This window comes from Oryza sativa, chromosome 11 (assembly GCF_034140825.1).
Source record: "Oryza sativa Japonica Group chromosome 11, ASM3414082v1".
Taxonomy (NCBI): Eukaryota; Viridiplantae; Streptophyta; class Magnoliopsida; order Poales; family Poaceae; genus Oryza; species Oryza sativa.
The window spans coordinates 1797783-1818667 of record NC_089045.1 but is presented as its reverse complement, the minus strand read 5'-3'; the positions used below and the strand labels follow the sequence as shown (position 1 = coordinate 1818667).

Below are 20885 nucleotides of genomic sequence, written 5' to 3'. Positions count from 1 at the left end.
ACACATCTTCTTATTTTTTTAAAACTTTTTTATAACCATTTGAGTAATACGCAAATAACGAGGGCCCCTCGAGCAATCAAAATCCACTCCTAGTGACATACTCTATACAATACATGTACACAAGCGGCACCGGCCATGCTATATATACATGAACCATTGCCACCATCCATTCATCACTCAAGAGCATCGTTTATCTATCTGTCTAACCAGATTGATACAATGGAAGTGCAGGTCAAGAGGACTTTGGTCGTGCCGCCGCCGCCGACATGCGAGACGGAGGAGGTGCCGCTTACCGTGTTCGACCTCGTCGCGCCGACGTACCACGTCACCGTCCTCTTCGCCTTCTCGCCTCCCAACCCGACCACCCGCGCCCTCCTCGACGCTCTCTCCGCCATGCTCCCGCACTTCCCGCTCCTCACCGCGCGCCTCGAGCGCCGCGGCGCCCGTCGCCGCCCGTTCTTCGTCACGGGCAGAGGTGGCGCCGGCGCACTCGTCGTGGAGGCCGAGGTGTCGTCCGAGCTCGCTGACCACCTCCCGCTCGCGCCGTCGCCGGAGCTCGCGCGCCTCCACCCGCCGGTCAACACGGACGCGCCGACGCCGCATGTGCTGCTGGTGCAGATCAACCGGTTCGCGTGCGGCGGCCTCGTGGTCACCTTACATACCAATTAGATATGGTATCGCAATGAATTAACGGGCACATAATTTTCACTTAAAACTAATATTGCTCTTACATGCTCCCACCAAAAATGTTATTGCTAAGCCATTGTTTGATACTGTTGACCGAATACAGTCATATCAAATTTATCATGGCACTACAAAGGAAACTCAGTTTCACACTAGAGTCAATCGAAGTACAAAATACTTAATATTGCCAACCACTGTCAGTAGTATGTAGCCTTCAGGCACATTTGTGGAAAAGATTAGCTGAGGAGTGGAAGGTAACTTATCAGTGGCAGGTAAGAAACTTTTCATTAAATCTATTATTCAAGCCTTGTCTACCTACACGATGAGGATTTTCAAATTGCCAGCATCGTTACAAGAGGAGTTCATGCAAATGACACGATAATATTGGTGGGGAGCAGAACATGGTAAAGATAATATTGGTGGGGAGCAGAAAATGGTAAAATAAGAGCGCACTGGTGCTCTTGGGAGAATATGTTATTGTCCAACGGTGTGGGAGGCTTAAGTTTGAGAGATAGCAGCTTTTCAACCAAACTCTATCCTCTCGGCAAGCATGCCGAGTTTTCTGTCTAGATAGTTTACTGCAATGCTTCTGAAGTGAAATACTTTCCATCAGGTAACCTGTTGATACAGTTTTTGCTGGCAATGCATTCTCACCTAGAGAGCTACTCCCTCCGTTTCACAATGTAAGTCATTCTAGTATTTTCACTAGAAATATTGATGTTAATGAATCTAGATAGATATATATGTCTAGATTCATTAATATCAATATGAATGTGGGAAATACTAGAATGTCTTACATTGTGAAACGGAGGGAGTATTGAACAGTGCAATTGCTTAAAAAGGGCATTATTATGAGGATTGGTTCAGGAGAGATGGTTAGGGTGTGGCTGGATAACTGGATAACACAAGAACACTTCCTGAATTTGATTACTCGCCAGCGGTGTTCAACAGTAAGAATAGTTTCGAATCTTATAGACTCTACTAGTTGTGAATGGCTACCTAATGTAGTTTCGAATCTTATAGACCCTACTAGTTGTGAATGGTTACCTAATGTGATTAATTAGGAGTTCTTGCCAATTGATGCTGAAGAAATTCTTAAGATAAGGATCCACAAGAGGCCAGTCGATGATGTAGTGGCATGGCATTTTGAGAAAACAGGTATCTTTTCAGTCAAAAGTGCATACAGTTAGTAGTTTAAGAAGGGACAGACCTTCCTACAAATATAATTGGCAAGCTGAGGTACCACCGAAGGTTAAAATTTTGCATGGAGGTTGGCTTGTGATGAACACCGTGGCTACTAATACTTTCTCTGGCAGTGTTATGGAGGATGCTATGGAGGATAACTTATCATGCAGTGGTTAATTGTCCCCACTCTAGAACATTTACTACGTGGTATGCGGTAGCACTAGACTTTGCCAAAGGATGAAACCTCTGGTCCAGATTGGTTCTTATTATTAATGGATAGAATATCTGTCGATGAAAAAGCTAATTAATGTTTGTGTTTTGGAAGAATTGGAATGTAAGAAATGATTTTTTTTGCGGGAATGTAAGAAATGATATTACTCATGGAAAAGGGGAATTAATTTAGAGGGTGCTATAAGATTGTTGGAAGCAATGCATAACTTGCTAATGTAAATATGTGAACAAGAAGGGAAAGACAGGAAAGGAAAATTTTGATTTTGGGGAGAATTTAAAACTAAAGGCAAAGATACAGACTCCCAACCCTTCGGAAAGATGGGGACCCCCTGATCCTAGTTATTTGAAGTTAAATGTGAATGGCGGTTTCATGGCTGTCATTGGGCGAGCTGGTGAAGGATTTGTGATTAGAGATAGTGCAGGCAATACTCAGTTATCTTCCTGGCATGGCCAGTAAATTGCTCAATGCTGGAAGAAACCGGATTTGCAGCTTGTGTAGAAGGCACCTTAGCTTATCAGTCGTTGCAAACCAAGTATTTATTGGTCTTGTAATTCTGGCTGCATAAGTGATGCAAATGAGTTGTATTTATTGGTCTTGTAATTCTGGCTGCATAAGTGATGCAAATGAGTTGATGAGTTTACTGGGTGGGGTTTGTGTAGCAAAGGTTAAGAGAGACCAAAATAAGGTAGCACATGAGCTAGCTCAGCATGCTATTATACACTACGGCAGTAGTGCTGTTTGGTTAGCTGAGGCTCCAGACTGTGTCAAGCATCTCTTGCTTGAAGATTGTAATGCTTCTTATGTTTAATCAATAAGTCATGGCACTACAAAGGCAACTCATAGTTTCACACTGCAGTCAATCAAAGCACTAAATAGTTAATATTGCCAAGCACTGTCAGTGCCATGTAGTCTTTGTTTTCTTCTATATGCTTTTCTCCATTTTTGTCGCGAGAATAGATATAGAGGCAGTTGTGACTCTATAAACAGGGCGTAAGTATAAAACCAAATTGGATGATCCTTTGTGAATGGATAATTTCTATTTCAAGCAATCTGTGCATTACTTTTATCTGTCATTTTAACCATTATATGAACAACTGCTAGCCAGCTACTGCTAATTGAGTCATCTTAATGGAACATCCACAGGATCCATTGTGATCGTTCCATATTCTAAATCAACACCTCAGACACTACTTGACTCGACCAACACATCTTGCTGTGCACGACACATGACCCATCAGCCCAGTTCTGACAACTATTAAGTGGTTAACTACAAGGGGAACTAATCTATAAGCAACAAGTCCAAAATCCAAAATCACTTAGCACGGGAAAGGGTTCAAAACAATAAAATTTGAGACTGAGTGCCACTATCCAACCCCATATAGCCAAAAAGAAAAAAAAAAGAAAAAACAAGGAGAGAGTATACCTTTTCCTTTGTGCTTTAATAAGGTGAGTCTTTTAGTGGGTGGACTTCAATAATACAATCTTCTGAAGCACGAATGCAAGTTTTTATCTCTTCAAGTTGCTCCACCAGATCTTCCTCACTGTAGTTTTTGTGATGTGAGAGGACAAATTTAGCCAACCTGGAAGCATGTCTTAAGATCCCACGAGCAATGTCCATCTCAGCTGGCCCACCACGAAAACCTTCTAACTCAAAATACTGTATCCGTGTCTTGACACAAGAGACACTACCAAGACCCACAAAAGAGCTATCGAATAGTACATCAGATCCTTTATCATAGACAATACCATCCATCCTCTGCAAAAAAAAAGGGTAACAAAAACAACCATTAATCTACTACAGATATCCAAATAATTTGGATATACATTGAACAAAAGATTGAACATACCCAAATCACAAGCATTGATAATTCTGGAAAACATTCAAGTATATTGCGAAGACTAGCTCTGTGACTTCGTTCTGCAAAGTTCACACCCACTTGGAGTTGCCTGATAGATGAAACACATCGTATCTCCTGCAACAACAAACAAAATTATGTATGACTAACAATCTAAAGGACACACTGAAAGGCTGTTACAAGATGATTAGTTGAGTTATACCTTTGAGATCATTGTGTCATTTAGGGTGACTCGATGACGGCAGCAGAAGGTAATCAATCTCTCTCAAGGAAGGAGCCCCTTTTAATGTGATCGAGATGAAAGATTTTCCTTTCTTTGGTCTAAGGCCCGTGGTCAACAACTTGAGGTTTGGAGCATATTCCACGGAAAGAAAGCCCCCCCTGCTATTCCATATGTGCAGTTCTTGTAGACTCTGTGAATTAACTGTGAGATCTTCCATTGAATAGCCAATGTTGAGCTCAATTAGTGTATTGCTAGTACTGACAAGATAATTTAGATCAGCTCCTCGATATGAGCAACCAATGAGTTGAAGCACGCTTAACGACGAATACTCAAATGACAGAAGGTCAGAATCGAGAATCTTCATAAAACCAACACGAAGAGTTGTGAGGTTAGGAGACAAGAGCTCACTGATAGGAAGTATTGTGCTAACTGGACAACCAATGTTTAGCAATGTGATCTCTACAACAGACTTGTTGGATAGAGTTTCAAACCATTTGACTAGTTGATTGTCATCAGTCCATGTGGTGGAATCTACTCTGAAGTAAGAAACTGGTCCAGGATGATTATCTAGAACATCAGTTATAGCATCTGCCAAATCAGGAATCTCCCCACCTCTATGAACACCAAGAGAATCACTAGCCAGTAACAGTTTCTTATCATGCAAAACGAGGGGGCCACGCATCCAGACGCTATACCAGAAATCAGGAGCCGGTCGCCCAAATTTGTAGAGATCCACATATGGGTTATAGTCATCCTCATACCTGCCCTCAAACCGCGATGCCTCGTCTGTGGGTGTGGGGAGGCTTCCCACTCCAGCGAGATGGCCTTGGACTGCACCCGCGACGGTGCCCTCGCTGTGGGGCTCGTCGTCCGCAGTACCTCCGCCGTGGCCTCCAGCGATGCTGCTGCCTGCTGCGAGGCTTCCATCTCCACGGCGGCGTCCTGAGATGGCGGTGGCCGTGAGGCCTACATCTCCGCCACCGCGCTCCACCTCGCGCGCAGCGCCGCCTTCCCTGAGCCCGCCGGCAGACGAGGAGGCGCCTCGCTCCTGGTGTCCCCCCGTGCCCGTGGTGATGCTGATCTCGACACGGCTGTCGTTGTCGTAGCCGCCTCCCTCCCGTGCTCCTGCGGGAGGTAACAGGAACACGCTCCAGTCGGGCGGATTGGGAAGTACCCAAATGGCCGCCTCCACCGCATCGTCCGTGCGCTCCATCGGCGACGCCACGGATTAGGGCTGTGTTCGTTTGGACGTTTTCCCAGCGCGCTACAGTAACACGGAAAACGAAACGGTTCATTAACACGTGATTAATTAAGTATTAGCTAATTTTTTTTTCAAAAATGGATTAATTTGATTTTTTTAAGCAACTTTTGTATAGAAACTTTTTGCAAAAAAGTACACCGTGTAGTAGTTTGAAAAGCGTGCGCGGGGGCAAAACACTGTAGCGCGCTGGGAAAACGTCCAAACGAAGTCTCCTCAAGATTTCTTCGATGGATTTGGGGATTTGAGCCTTTGCACAGGCACTTTGCGAACGAAACACGAGTTGGGTTTTGCTGAGTTTTGGGGATTAGGGTTTTCAAGAGTGTTTGATTGCGGCTGTTTCTGGTTTTTTTTTCACTACTACAGTACTTTTGTGGTTATGGCTTGTCTATTACTCTATTGTACTGTACAAGCAGGGTTTACCTTACCAGCTGACCGCTAGAATTCGGGCACCTTTGAATCGCAGGATTGAGAAAACAGAGGAATAGGAAAAACGTAGGAATTAAATGCCACACTTATTGGATTCCTATGGGATTTTGAAACACAGAAAAGTCTTCAAACTATCGTTTGATTAGCATACAGGAAAAATACAGGAACCTTAGACACATAAAGAGAAAAACATGAGGTGAGACCTCATCACCTCATGCTTATTTTCCTCCAAAATTGCTCTAGTAAAGTTCATTCCATAGGAATTTCAAAGGAATTGATAGAAAACAATCCTTTGTTTCAAATGACTCTATAGGATTATTTCCCATAGGATAAAATCCTCTAGAATTCCTATGGTTTTTCATTTGATTCAAAGGGGGCCTTCAAGCTCTATCCGTATCATGATTTTCGACCGCTTTTCGATAAATTCCGCTGAATTTTGATCAATTTTAATGTTTGACATTTTGATTTATCGGAAAGCATTAGAAATTCCAATAAAAATAGCGCCACGTCAGAACGTAAAAAAAAAACACGAAAACCGATGGCTCCTCCCAATCCTAGAATTTTATGAACCTCGGTTACAATACCGTGCCCAACAGCACCTCCCAATCCTAGATTTTGGATTTCTTTTAGTTTTAAAATAAACTCCAACAAGTTCTCCATAAAGATACTCAAAAATTGAAAACCCATCTTCACTGATCTCGTTCTCCACAACTCAGAGCATGCCCAGTATAAATACAAAAATTGTTTCAAAATTTATGTTTTTGAAATTCCTAACTCAATTTTAAGGTGTACACTACTAGAAAAACACCTTTCCCAAGCGGCCCAAACATATATTCGTGCACTCTGTGCAAGTATCGACGGTCGCCTTCAAACTTAAAATCTGAGAAACAACTTGGGTAAAACTGGAGTTTTACAAAAGACTTGGAAAACCCGACACCTGGGTCGGTGCTTGCGAACTAAATGAATTTCCAAAACCGCGGACCGGGGAACGTACCGGGTGTACGGTTTCCCGCTCTCGCACTTAAGGACCGATTCCCTTGGAATTTCATCCAAACATAAGACAAGTACGACCACATGGGTGGAATGGGACACCCCTGGCTGAGTAACTAGCTTATCAGGGGAGTCTTGATGCCGAGAGACATGTGGATTCGCCGGGGTGGTGTCGGGGAGGACCCCTGGGCTTCCTGGCACAGTATGGTCTGGGACCTAACCTGTTGTTGGTCTGGGACCCCTCTCGTCGGCATATGGTAAACCTGTATCGGCTTTCGAAATGCCTTGTCATGAAAGCTTGGAGGTCTCCCGACATGGCTGATCCCCACGGGCTGGGTGATCCGGGTTAGTAATGTCGTGTGGGTAAAGTGTACCCCCTCTGCAGAGGTTAACAAACTGCTCGAACAGCCGTGCCCACGGTCATGGGCGGATGTGAGGTGATTCCTAGCGTAGTTTTGTCTGACTACTGCTTGTGAAATTGCTGTTGTGAAACTGGGTTCGATGTTTGAAAAATCAGCAGCTGACGGGATCAGCTAGGCCCGGGTGGCCGTTTGAAATGTTGTTGGCCCGGGTGGCCGTTTGAAAAGCTGTTGGCCGGGTGCCAACCCTGTTTCAAGATCTAAAGACTGATACATTGCACATACTCCGACCGGACGAGACGCACTGTCTCATCCGTGTCGTTTGAGAAGCACTCACTTAGACCTTTTAGAAAAGAGTTCAAACAAAATCAATTACGAAAACAACAGCCTTTCCTTGAAGCCTGCATTAAACACTTATTTCCCCTGGCTTGCTGAGTACTCCCGTACTCACCCTTGCTCTATATAAATAACCCCCCCCAGTTGCTGAAGAAGATGAAGTGGATCCTGCTGACGAGGAGTTCTTCCAGGAGCAAGTCGGCTACGATGAGTTTTAGGGTTTCGGCCTAGTTCCCAAGTCGCGCCTGTGATGATTGGTCTAAGTCCTGGCTTCCGCTTTCCTTTTGTAATGCAGTTGTGAGCTCGGGATCTGTCCGCAGCCCAACATGACTGTACTTCTACTCTATAATAAAGAGACCTCTGTTGCTGTGATACTCTGTCTCCCTGTGATACCAGCACTGTTTCCTGGGACTGGTATCGATTAACAGGTTAATTTGGAGCGTCACGGGCTAGTTCCGGTCGGGACTAGTTCGGGGCGTGACATCAACGCCTGCAAAAATCAACCATTTTCGCAGGCATACAACAGGTCCACTTGCGAAAATAGCTCCAAACGCTAAAAAAAAAGGCAGACACCGCCATTTCCGGCGGTAGCTTCCCGTTCCCACCCATTCCCCATCTAATCCATTCAATTCATCCAGTTCATCCAAAAATCACCGAATCAATTCATCCAGTTCATCCAAAATCACCGAATCAATTCTAGCAAAGAAAGCAAATAAAAACAATCAAAAAATCACGGCCGCCGCCCAGCCGTCGTCCACCGCTCGCGCCGTCGTCTGCCGCCGCATGGCCGCGGCCCTCCGTCGTCCGCGCCGCCGCCGCACGGCCGCGGCCCGCCCCCCTCCGGCTATATCTGGGAGGGAGGGGCGGCCGGGAGCCGCCGCCGCCGCCTCAACCCCTCCGCCGCCGTGGCCGCGCCGCCTCGACCCTCCTCGCCGCCATTGCTCGCCGCCATGCTCCCCCCGCCACCCTCTGGCCAGATCTGGGAGGGAGGGGCCGGGAGCCACCTGCCACCGCTCTCCCCCCGCCCCCCTTTGGCCAGACCTGGGAGGGAGGGGCCGGGAGCCACGCCACCTTGACCCTCCTCGGAGTAGGTCTTCAAATGTTTCTGCCGAGTATGGATCAGGAAGTGGCGCCGCCAACTGCGCCGCCCGAGAATCCATCAATCCGCAAGCTTTTGCGTTGTTACTGCGACCTTGGTTGGGAGAGATGGGAGGGGATAGATGCGCAACCAAACGATGCAATGAAACAACTTGATCATACCAGATTTATAGTCGACGATGTGGGACGCAACGAAATTGATTAGGACTCCGAATCGTAGTTGGAATCCGACTCTACCCGCAGATCCACCAAGATCCCGGAGGATTGACAGGCAGGACACTGGAGCGAAGCTGCGGAGGAGGGATTTTGACGACGCCAGGGCAAGGGCTTCCTCGTCGCAGTAGAAGCCTAGAAGGAAAGGGGAGTTTGGATCGAAACGCCATAGGCCACGTATATACGGCTTTTTTTTTCAAGAAAATATTCAATTAATTGGTTATCTACCCTACCAATTACCAATTAATTGATAGTGCCAAAATTACCAATTTTTTGGTACGATAAAATTAGCTAGCCTATGTTCGGTTTGATGCCCAATATAAAGCTAAATTTCAGTAAGACGGTGAAGAAAATTTTAAAATATAGCCAAATTAAGTATGGGCACAATTACTATTTAAGTTACTAAAATTTTGGTAGGGCATATTTTGATTTCAATCCAAAACAACCCTTTAATTACAAAATAAATAATTTGCATGCGAAAACGCCTGGCCCTCTATAAAAATTAATTATAATGAATACAATAGTGGAACGAGAAAAGAGAGAGGACAAGCTGGTGATCGTTCAAATAGGCGCGGCTCATGGATGGGGCTCTCCACAAAGGCGGGCGGCACGGCGACGATGTAGGTGGCGTTAGGGGTGAAAACGGTAACGGTAATTACCGGCCGACCGGCGTTCGTTTTTGACTTTCTACCGGCCGAGCCATATGGAAATGGTAATCGACCGAAACAAAAATGGAAATGGTAAAAAATATGGAAATGAAAACGGAAATGGTTTTGCTGTTATACCGATCGTTTCCGTATTTACCGTATTCTTGCGGAAATTACCGTTTCTTATAATATGGTAATTACCGTATTCTAAATATGTCGATATTATAGGACATGTCTATACTTTACCCACAGCTTATAGATTGAATGACTCTTCAATAAAATCTCTAACTTTTGTACATGGTTAAAATGAAGTTAATTTATAATTTATATAGTATAAGCTTGAATTTATGTATATATATAACATACTTATGTAAAGTTAAATATATATTTTTATAGTTTAATGTTTCCGTATTTGTTACCGGTTTCCGATCTGTACCGACATGTTTCCGTCCGTATTGTTCCGTTTCCGGTTTTCCGATATTTCCGATATCGTTTTCGTTTCCGACTTTACCGTTTTCGATTTTGTTTCCGAGAAAAATATGGTTACGGAAATGGTTTTGGCTGTTTTCCGATCGTTTCCGACCGTTTTCATCCTAGGTGGCGTCATGGGCGCGCAGGGCAGCGGTTGCAGGCGTAGGGAGTGGGCAGAGCGGCACGAGGAGTGCGCAGAGTGTGCGGCGACGCGAGCTGGGGATTTGGATCAGGTGCAGTTGGTACTGTGACTACAACTTATGCAGTCCACTGCCACCTGTTAGATCCGAATCTAACGGTCCACATGCACCCGGATACTGTAGATCACTGTAGCAAAAATATTCGGTATTTTGCGTTGACACTGTAGCTGATGATCTGGTCCATTCATCACCAAAATGAACGGCTGTAATCGCGTGCAGTAGTTAACTTGCAGTCGCTGTTCATACTGCAGGTGATCCCAATCCGCGAGCTGGACGTGGCCGGCGAGCCTCCGCTCGAGGCTGTTTGCCTCCTGTGCCTCCCAGGAGATCGGCACAGGAGTCTTTCCTCAGGCGTGAAAATATTCATCTTTCAAACACATGACCAAAAACTGAAAGGGTGGTTGCAATCACGATCTCCCCCATTATCGACGATCAGGGACGAAGCTAGGATAAATGGTCACCGGGGCCAAAGCTAGGATAAATGGTCACCGGGGCCAGTATTAACCAGGGTTTATGTTTTCGATCAAAACTGATCAAAAATCATGTAATTTTGATGTTTCGCCGTGGGACGAAAAGTATATTCTGAGTGAAATTTCGAATTTTTTTGAGACTTCACGGTAAAACTAGATCAAAACTTATTAAAATTAGGTAAAAAAATGTCATATCGCTACATTGGAATCCAATACTAGATCGAAAATATGTCATCTAGTTTGTAATTAATGATCTAAGATTATACATAATACAGGACAAAATTAATGACAATACATTATGATAAAATGAAATGTCTACAAATTTATTAAAAATTATACATTATTAATTTGTAAAAGACACCAAATGCACCAAAGATTATCAAAACCACTAATTTCTTGCCTTCTGTTCTGCTAGAAATAAGATGGTACTTCCTCCGTTTTAGGTTATAAGATGTTTTGACTTTGGTCAAAATTAAACTATTCTAAGTTTGATTAATTTTATAGACAAAAGTAGTAATATTTTTAACCCAAGACAAATATATTATGAAAATTTATTCATATTTTTAACCCAAGACAAATATATTATGAAAATTTATTCAATTATAGATTTAATGAAACTATGGTGATGTTGTAAATATTACTACTTTTTTTTCTACAGAATTAGTTAAACTTAGAGGAGTTTGACTTTGACCAAAGTCAAAACGTCTTGTAACCTGAAATGGAGGGAATATAAGATATCAAGATGCACAATGCCGGTGCAGGACAAAGTGCTCGAAGGAATACGATGACGCAAGAAGAGAAACTCGTGGAGTTGTGGGCTTCCAATGTTATTTTTGGATCCAAATCCCAATCGTATATATGTATATTCGGGTAATGTATAAATTATAAGTGCTAGCTAATTTGCTGTTTGTTAGTACCGTTCCTAGTCGCTAGTTGGATTTTGACGAAAGAATCAACGATATCACCGGGGTCTAGTTTTTCTCTTCACCGAGGTCATAGATGGTAAAATAAAGAGGGGTACCAGAGGTTCGCAAAAGATCGTTGGGGTCAACTGACCTCTATGAATGAGTGTAGCTTCGCCCCTGTCGATGATCCTACGTGCTCTCCCTCAAATTCACGGATTGAGAACCTGAGGATTCCTAAAAGCATTGCCAACAACACTAAAATTGAGATTTTTTTTAAAAAAAATGCTTCTTTAGTTCCCTATAGATGTATTAAAAATTGGAGTCCCTTTCTTCAATGGGGGATTCTAATAGGCGATCAATCGCCCTGGCATTAGGGGTAGCGATCAGATTCCCCCCTCCCTCCCTCCACATAGTTTCCTTTTTTGGCACCGTATTACTTTCCTATTTTAGTAAATTTATACGTCTAAAGTTTGTACACCTCAAGTTTACACATCTAAGTTTAGAGACCAAAAGTTTATATATCTAATTCAAATTTAAATTTGATATTTTTTATATATAGTATTTCTATGCATCTAAAGTTTATACACCTAAAGTTTATAGACCTAAAGTTTATAAGTCAAAAGTTTATATACCCGTTTCAAATTTGAATTTGAATTCAAATATTTTCTATATATAGTATTTCTATACATCTAAAGTTTATAGGCCTAAAGTTTATAAGTCAAAAGTTTACATACCCGATTCAAATTTGAATTTGAATTCAAATATTTTATATATATAGTATTTCTATACATCTAAAGTTTATACACCTAAAGTTTAAAGACCCAAAGTTTATAAGTCAAAAGTTTATATACCCGATTCAAATTTAAATTTTAATTCAAATTTTTTATATATAATATTTCTATACATAATTTTTTTTCTAACTTTTGTTTTTTTAAAAGAAGTTCGTGGTATACTGTAGTAGAAAGAGAAGAAGGGGAGGAGGAAGGGGGAGAAGAGAGAGGAGTATAGGGATCGATCTGATCGCGGTCCGATCCCGCAAGCGATCGATCGCTAATTATCCTTTCCGCCTTTCTTCTCCTTTCTCGCTCTCTATAAGCTGGGAGACGCTATCGCTCCCAATTTTCGCATGACAAGAGGAGAGAGCGACATGTGGGGAGAGATCACGTGTGGGAAGGGGATGGACGAAGTGATTTCTGTATCTGTTGGTAGTAAAGGGTGGATTTGATTTTTATTTCTGGGTGTTAATTTAAGATACTTCTGGGATAGAACAATCTATTTACCACTAGTAGAAAAAGCATTTTTCCCGACATGGGATCTTATTTTCGCAGGTGGACATGACCTTTAGAGCCAAATGACCGCCTACAAAAATATAAATCGGGGGCGGACCACTTAAGCGGCGCCTGCGAAAATAGACTTAATATAAATAGACTTGGGAGAGGAGTAGATTTTTTCTAAGTCCCGCACCTCACCCATCACCTCTCATCCCCTCCCCTCACCTCTCCTTCTCTCCCCTCCCCTCACCTCTCCTCCTCTCCCGGCGGCGGTGGCGGGCGGTGGCGGCGGCGCGGAGGGTCAAGGTGGCGTGGCTCCCGGCCCCTCCCTCCCAGGTCTGGCCAAAGGGGGGCGGGGGGAGAGCGGTGGCAGGCGGCTCCCGGCCCCTCCCTCCCAGATCTGGCCAGAGGGTGGCGGGGGGAGCATGGCGGCGGGCAATGGCGGCGAGGAGGGTCGAGGCGGCGCGGCCACGGCGGCGGAGGGGTTGAGGCGGTGGCGGCGGCTCCCGGCCGCCCCTCCCTCCCAGATCTAGCCGGAGGGGGGCGGGCCACGGCCGTGCGGCGGCGGCGCGGACGACGGAGGGCCGCGGCCATGCGGCGGCAGACGACGGCGCGAGCGGTGGACGACGGCTGGGCGGCGGCCGTGATTTTTTGATTGTTTTTATTTGCTTTCTTTGCTAGAATTGATTCGGTGATTTTGGATGAATTGATTCGGTGATTTTTGGATGAACTGGATGAATTGAATGGATTAGATGGGGAATGGGTGGGAACGGGAAGCTACCGCCGGAAATGGCGGTGTCTGTCTTTTTTTTTAGCGTTTGGAGCTATTTTCGCAAGTGGACCTGTTGTATGCCTGCGAAAATGGTTGATTTTTGCAGGCGTTGAGGTGCTGGCGGATGGCTTGTCCGCCTGCGAAAATATGTTTGGGCCGCTTGGGAAAGGTGTTTTTCTAGTAGTGTACACCTTAAAATTGAGTTAGGAATTTCAAAAACATAAATTTTGAAACAATTTTTGTATTTATACTGGGCATGCTCTGAGTTGTGGAGAACGAGATCAGTGAAGATGGGTTTTCAATTTTTGAGTATCTTTATGGAGAACTTGTTGGAGTTTATTTTAAAACTAAAAGAAATCCAAAATCTAGGATTGGGAGGTGCTGTTGGGCACGGTATTGTAACCGAGGTTCATAAAATTCTAGGATTGGGAGGAGCCATCGGTTTTCGTGTTTTTTTTTTACGTTCTGACGTGGCGCTATTTTTATTGGAATTTCTAATGCTTTCCGATAAATCAAAATGTCAAACATTAAAATTGATCAAAATTCAGCGGAATTTATCGAAAAGCGGTCGAAAATCATGATACGGATAGAGCTTGAAGGCCCCCTTTGAATCAAATGAAAAACCATAGGAATTCTAGAGGATTTTATCCTATGGGAAATAATCCTATAGAGTCATTTGAAACAAAGGATTGTTTTCTATCAATTCCTTTGAAATTCCTATGGAATGAACTTTACTAGAGCAATTTTGGAGGAAAATAAGCATGAGGTGATGAGGTCTCACCTCATGTTTTTCTCTTTATGTGTCTAAGGTTCCTGTATTTTTCCTGTATGCTAATCAAACGATAGTTTGAAGACTTTTCTGTGTTTCAAAATCCCATAGGAATCCAATAAGTGTGGCATTTAATTCCTACGTTTTTCCTATTCCTCTGTTTTCTCAATCCTGCGATTCAAAGGTGCCCGAATTCTAGCGGTCAGCTGGTAAGGTAAACCCTGCTTGTACAGTACAATAGAGTAATAGACAAGCCATAACCACAAAAGTACTGTAGTAGTGAAAAAAAAACCAGAAACAGCCGCAATCAAACACTCTTGAAAACCCTAATCCCCAAAACTCAGCAAAACCCAACTCGTGTTTCGTTCGCAAAGTGCCTGTGCAAAGGCTCAAATCCCCAAATCCATCGAAGAAATCTTGAGGAGACTTCGTTTGGACGTTTTCCCAGCGCGCTACAGTGTTTTGCCCCCGCGCACGCTTTTCAAACTACTACACGGTGTACTTTTTTGCAAAAAGTTTCTATACAAAAGTTGCTTAAAAAAATCAAATTAATCCATTTTTGAAAAAAAAATTAGCTAATACTTAATTAATCACGTGTTAATGAACCGTTTCGTTTTCCGTGTTACTGTAGCGCGCTGGGAAAACGTCCAAACGAACACAGCCCTAATCCGTGGCGTCGCCGATGGAGCGCACGGACGATGCGGTGGAGGCGGCCATTTGGGTACTTCCCAATCCGCCCGACTGGAGCGTGTTCCTGTTACCTCCCGCAGGAGCACGGGAGGGAGGCGGCTACGACAACGACAGCCGTGTCGAGATCAGCATCACCACGGGCACGGGGGGACACCAGGAGCGAGGCGCCTCCTCGTCTGCCGGCGGGCTCAGGGAAGGCGGCGCTGCGCGCGAGGTGGAGCGCGGTGGCGGAGATGTAGGCCTCACGGCCACCGCCATCTCAGGACGCCGCCGTGGAGATGGAAGCCTCGCAGCAGGCAGCAGCATCGCTGGAGGCCACGGCGGAGGTACTGCGGACGACGAGCCCCACAGCGAGGGCACCGTCGCGGGTGCAGTCCAAGGCCATCTCGCTGGAGTGGGAAGCCTCCCCACACCCACAGACGAGGCATCGCGGTTTGAGGGCAGGTATGAGGATGACTATAACCCATATGTGGATCTCTACAAATTTGGGCGACCGGCTCCTGATTTCTGGTATAGCGTCTGGATGCGTGGCCCCCTCGTTTTGCATGATAAGAAACTGTTACTGGCTAGTGATTCTCTTGGTGTTCATAGAGGTGGGGAGATTCCTGATTTGGCAGATGCTATAACTGATGTTCTAGATAATCATCCTGGACCAGTTTCTTACTTCAGAGTAGATTCCACCACATGGACTGATGACAATCAACTAGTCAAATGGTTTGAAACTCTATCCAACAAGTCTGTTGTAGAGATCACATTGCTAAACATTGGTTGTCCAGTTAGCACAATACTTCCTATCAGTGAGCTCTTGTCTCCTAACCTCACAACTCTTCGTGTTGGTTTTATGAAGATTCTCGATTCTGACCTTCTGTCATTTGAGTATTCGTCGTTAAGCGTGCTTCAACTCATTGGTTGCTCATATCGAGGAGCTGATCTAAATTATCTTGTCAGTACTAGCAATACACTAATTGAGCTCAACATTGGCTATTCAATGGAAGATCTCACAGTTAATTCACAGAGTCTACAAGAACTGCACATATGGAATAGCAGGGGGGGCTTTCTTTCCGTGGAATATGCTCCAAACCTCAAGTTGTTGACCACGGGCCTTAGACCAAAGAAAGGAAAATCTTTCATCTCGATCACATTAAAAGGGGCTCCTTCCTTGAGAGAGATTGATTACCTTCTGCTGCCGTCATCGAGTCACCCTAAATGACACAATGATCTCAAAGGTATAACTCAACTAATCATCTTGTAACAGCCTTTCAGTGTGTCCTTTAGATTGTTAGTCATACATAATTTTGTTTGTTGTTGCAGGAGATACGATGTGTTTCATCTATCAGGCAACTCCAAGTGGGTGTGAACTTTGCAGAACGAAGTCACAGAGCTAGTCTTCGCAATATACTTGAATGTTTTCCAGAATTATCAATGCTTGTGATTTGGGTATGTTCAATCTTTTGTTCAATGTATATCCAAATTATTTGGATATCTGTAGTAGATTAATGGTTGTTTTTGTTACCCTTTTTTTTTGCAGAGGATGGATGGTATTGTCTATGATAAAGGATCTGATGTACTATTCGATAGCTCTTTTGTGGGTCTTGGTAGTGTCTCTTGTGTCAAGACACGGATACAGTATTTTGAGTTAGAAGGTTTTCGTGGTGGGCCAGCTGAGATGGACATTGCTCGTGGGATCTTAAGACATGCTTCCAGGTTGGCTAAATTTGTCCTCTCACATCACAAAAACTACAGTGAGGAAGATCTGGTGGAGCAACTTGAAGAGATAAAAACTTGCATTCGTGCTTCAGAAGATTGTATTATTGAAGTCCACCCACTAAAAGACTCACCTTATTAAAGCACAAAGGAAAAGGTATACTCTCTCCTTGTTTTTTCTTTTTTTTTTCTTTTTGGCTATATGGGGTTGGATAGTGGCACTCAGTCTCAAATTTTATTGTTTTGAACCCTTTCCCGTGCTAAGTGATTTTGGATTTTGGACTTGTTGCTTATAGATTAGTTCCCCTTGTAGTTAACCACTTAATAGTTGTCAGAACTGGGCTGATGGGTCATGTGTCGTGCACAGCAAGATGTGTTGGTCGAGTCAAGTAGTGTCTGAGGTGTTGATTTAGAATATGGAACGATCACAATGGATCCTGTGGATGTTCCATTAAGATGACTCAATTAGCAGTAGCTGGCTAGCAGTTGTTCATATAATGGTTAAAATGACAGATAAAAGTAATGCACAGATTGCTTGAAATAGAAATTATCCATTCACAAAGGATCATCCAATTTGGTTTTATACTTACGCCCTGTTTATAGAGTCACAACTGCCTCTATATCTATTCTCGCGACAAAAATGGAGAAAAGCATATAGAAGAAAACAAAGACTACATGGCACTGACAGTGCTTGGCAATATTAACTATTTAGTGCTTTGATTGACTGCAGTGTGAAACTATGAGTTGCCTTTGTAGTGCCATGACTTATTGATTAAACATAAGAAGCATTACAATCTTCAAGCAAGAGATGCTTGACACAGTCTGGAGCCTCAGCTAACCAAACAGCACTACTGCCGTAGTGTATAATAGCATGCTGAGCTAGCTCATGTGCTACCTTATTTTGGTCTCTCTTAACCTTTGCTACACAAACCCCACCCAGTAAACTCATCAACTCATTTGCATCACTTATGCAGCCAGAATTACAAGACCAATAAATACAACTCATTTGCATCACTTATGCAGCCAGAATTACAAGACCAATAAATACTTGGTTTGCAACGACTGATAAGCTAAGGTGCCTTCTACACAAGCTGCAAATCCGGTTTCTTCCAGCATTGAGCAATTTACTGGCCATGCCAGGAAGATAACTGAGTATTGCCTGCACTATCTCTAATCACAAATCCTTCACCAGCTCGCCCAATGACAGCCATGAAACCGCCATTCACATTTAACTTCAAATAACTAGGATCAGGGGGTCCCCATCTTTCCGAAGGGTTGGGAGTCTGTATCTTTGCCTTTAGTTTTAAATTCTCCCCAAAATCAAAATTTTCCTTTCCTGTCTTTCCCTTCTTGTTCACATATTTACATTAGCAAGTTATGCATTGCTTCCAACAATCTTATAGCACCCTCTAAATTAATTCCCCTTTTCCATGAGTAATATCATTTCTTACATTCCCGCAAAAAAAATCATTTCTTACATTCCAATTCTTCCAAAACACAAACATTAATTAGCTTTTTCATCGACAGATATTCTATCCATTAATAATAAGAACCAATCTGGACCAGAGGTTTCATCCTTTGGCAAAGTCTAGTGCTACCGCATACCACGTAGTAAATGTTCTAGAGTGGGGACAATTAACCACTGCATGATAAGTTATCCTCCATAGCATCCTCCATAACACTGCCAGAGAAAGTATTAGTAGCCACGGTGTTCATCACAAGCCAACCTCCATGCAAAATTTTAACCTTCGGTGGTACCTCAGCTTGCCAATTATATTTGTAGGAAGGTCTGTCCCTTCTTAAACTACTAACTGTATGCACTTTTGACTGAAAAGATACCTGTTTTCTCAAAATGCCATGCCACTACATCATCGACTGGCCTCTTGTGGATCCTTATCTTAAGAATTTCTTCAGCATCAATTGGCAAGAACTCCTAATTAATCACATTAGGTAACCATTCACAACTAGTAGGGTCTATAAGATTCGAAACTACATTAGGTAGCCATTCACAACTAGTAGAGTCTATAAGATTCGAAACTATTCTTACTGTTGAACACCGCTGGCGAGTAATCAAATTCAGGAAGTGTTCTTGTGTTATCCAGTTATCCAGCCACACCCTAACCATCTCTCCTGAACCAATCCTCATAATAATGCCCTTTTTAAGCAATTGCACTGTTCAATACTCCCTCCGTTTCACAATGTAAGACATTCTAGTATTTCCCACATTCATATTGATATTAATGAATCTAGACATATATATCTATCTAGATTCATTAACATCAATATTTCTAGTGAAAATACTAGAATGACTTACATTGTGAAACGGAGGGAGTAGCTCTCTAGGTGAGAATGCATTGCCAGCAAAAACTGTATCAACAGGTTACCTGATGGAAAGTATTTCACTTCAGAAGCATTGCAGTAAACTATCTAGACAGAAAACTCGGCATGCTTGCCGAGAGGATAGAGTTTGGTTGAAAAGCTGCTATCTCTCAAACTTAAGCCTCCCACACCGTTGGACAATAACATATTCTCCCAAGAGCACCAGTGCGCTCTTATTTTACCATTTTCTGCTCCCCACCAATATTATCTTTACCATGTTCTGCTCCCCACCAATATTATCGTGTCATTTGCATGAACTCCTCTTGTAACGATGCTGGCAATTTGAAAATCCTCATCGTGTAGGTAGACAAGGCTTGAATAATAGATTTAATGAAAAGTTTCTTACCTGCCACTGATAAGTTACCTTCCACTCCTCAGCTAATCTTTTCCACAAATGTGCCTGAAGGCTACATACTACTGACAGTGGTTGGCAATATTAAGTATTTTGTACTTCGATTGACTCTAGTGTGAAACTGAGTTTCCTTTGTAGTGCCATGATAAATTTGATATGACTGTATTCGGTCAACAGTATCAAACAATGGCTTAGCAATAACATTTTTGGTGGGAGCATGTAAGAGCAATATTAGTTTTAAGTGAAAATTATGTGCCCGTTAATTCATTGCGATACCATATCTAATTGGTATGTAAGGTGACCACGAGGCCGCCGCACGCGAACCGGTTGATCTGCACCAGCAGCACATGCGGCGTCGGCGCGTCCGTGTTGACCGGCGGGTGGAGGCGCGCGAGCTCCGGCGACGGCGCGAGCGGGAGGTGGTCAGCGAGCTCGGACGACACCTCGGCCTCCACGACGAGTGCGCCGGCGCCACCTCTGCCCGTGACGAAGAACGGGCGGCGACGGGCGCCGCGGCGCTCGAGGCGCGCGGTGAGGAGCGGGAAGTGCGGGAGCATGGCGGAGAGAGCGTCGAGGAGGGCGCGGGTGGTCGGGTTGGGAGGCGAGAAGGCGAAGAGGACGGTGACGTGGTACGTCGGCGCGACGAGGTCGAACACGGTAAGCGGCACCTCCTCCGTCTCGCATGTCGGCGGCGGCGGCACGACCAAAGTCCTCTTGACCTGCACTTCCATTGTATCAATCTGGTTAGACAGATAGATAAACGATGCTCTTGAGTGATGAATGGATGGTGGCAATGGTTCATGTATATATAGCATGGCCGGTGCCGCTTGTGTACATGTATTGTATAGAGTATGTCACTAGGAGTGGATTTTGATTGCTCGAGGGGCCCTCGTTATTTGCGTATTACTCAAATGGTTATAAAAAAGTTTTAAAAAAATAAGAAGATGTGTTATTATGTGATACATCACTCTACAAATATTCTCTCGAGGGAAACTATCTTGATACATCACATAATAACACATCTTCTTATTTTTTTTAAATTCAACTTCTACATCTCATAGAAGAAAGACGAGCGGACATTCTCTCGAGGGATCGAGATAGTTTCCCGTATGTCACTGGCTCAGCTGTCTTGCGATTAACATTTGAAGTGTGTACGTGTCAATCCGTTGAGGCATGCAATGCTTGATTTGTTGGGCTGCCAGGAATTCAACCGTGCATACGTGCGATGGGTCTTAGTTGTACGGGAGACAAAAATACCTACTACGAGTACTAGGAACCGGACGTATATACGTTCAGATGAAGCAGGTATACGTAGACAGTGATCAAGATTGCGTGGATTACTCCGACTCCGATCGAATCCGAGTCCTAATCAATCTCGTTGTCCCTCACATC

General features: G+C 43.8%; 2 protein-coding genes and 1 long non-coding RNA gene across 3 annotated transcripts; 1 reads left to right on the top strand and 2 right to left on the bottom strand.

Annotated features, from left to right (window-relative positions):
• The first annotated feature begins 219 nt into the window (after positions 1 to 219).
• On the top strand, positions 220 to 669 carry LOC107279325 (putrescine hydroxycinnamoyltransferase 3-like). The gene has a single exon (XM_015760612.1). It carries the CDS (start codon positions 220 to 222, stop codon positions 667 to 669), a length of 450 nt encoding a protein of 149 aa, XP_015616098.1.
• A 7503-nt stretch (positions 670 to 8172) lies between these two features.
• LOC136354062 (uncharacterized) lies at positions 8173 to 9006 on the bottom strand. Its single transcript, XR_010737785.1, has 2 exons — positions 8813 to 9006; positions 8173 to 8691 (listed from the first exon to the last, which is right to left on the bottom strand). It is a non-coding gene; the product is annotated as an uncharacterized lncRNA (long non-coding RNA).
• A 10768-nt stretch (positions 9007 to 19774) lies between these two features.
• Positions 19775 to 20224, bottom strand: LOC107279324 (putrescine hydroxycinnamoyltransferase 3-like). The gene has a single exon (XM_015760610.1). The coding sequence runs from the start codon at positions 20222 to 20224 to the stop codon at positions 19775 to 19777; it is 450 nt and encodes a 149-aa protein (XP_015616096.1).
• Between the last annotated feature and the right edge of the window lie 661 nt (positions 20225 to 20885).

What these genes read in the sequence shown, in the direction of transcription:
- LOC107279324 (XM_015760610.1), bottom strand. Translation starts at nt 20,224, where the DNA reads ATGGAAGTGCAGGTCAAGAGGACTTTGGTCGTGCCGCCGCCGCCGACA.
- LOC107279325 (XM_015760612.1), top strand. Translation starts at nt 220, where the DNA reads ATGGAAGTGCAGGTCAAGAGGACTTTGGTCGTGCCGCCGCCGCCGACA.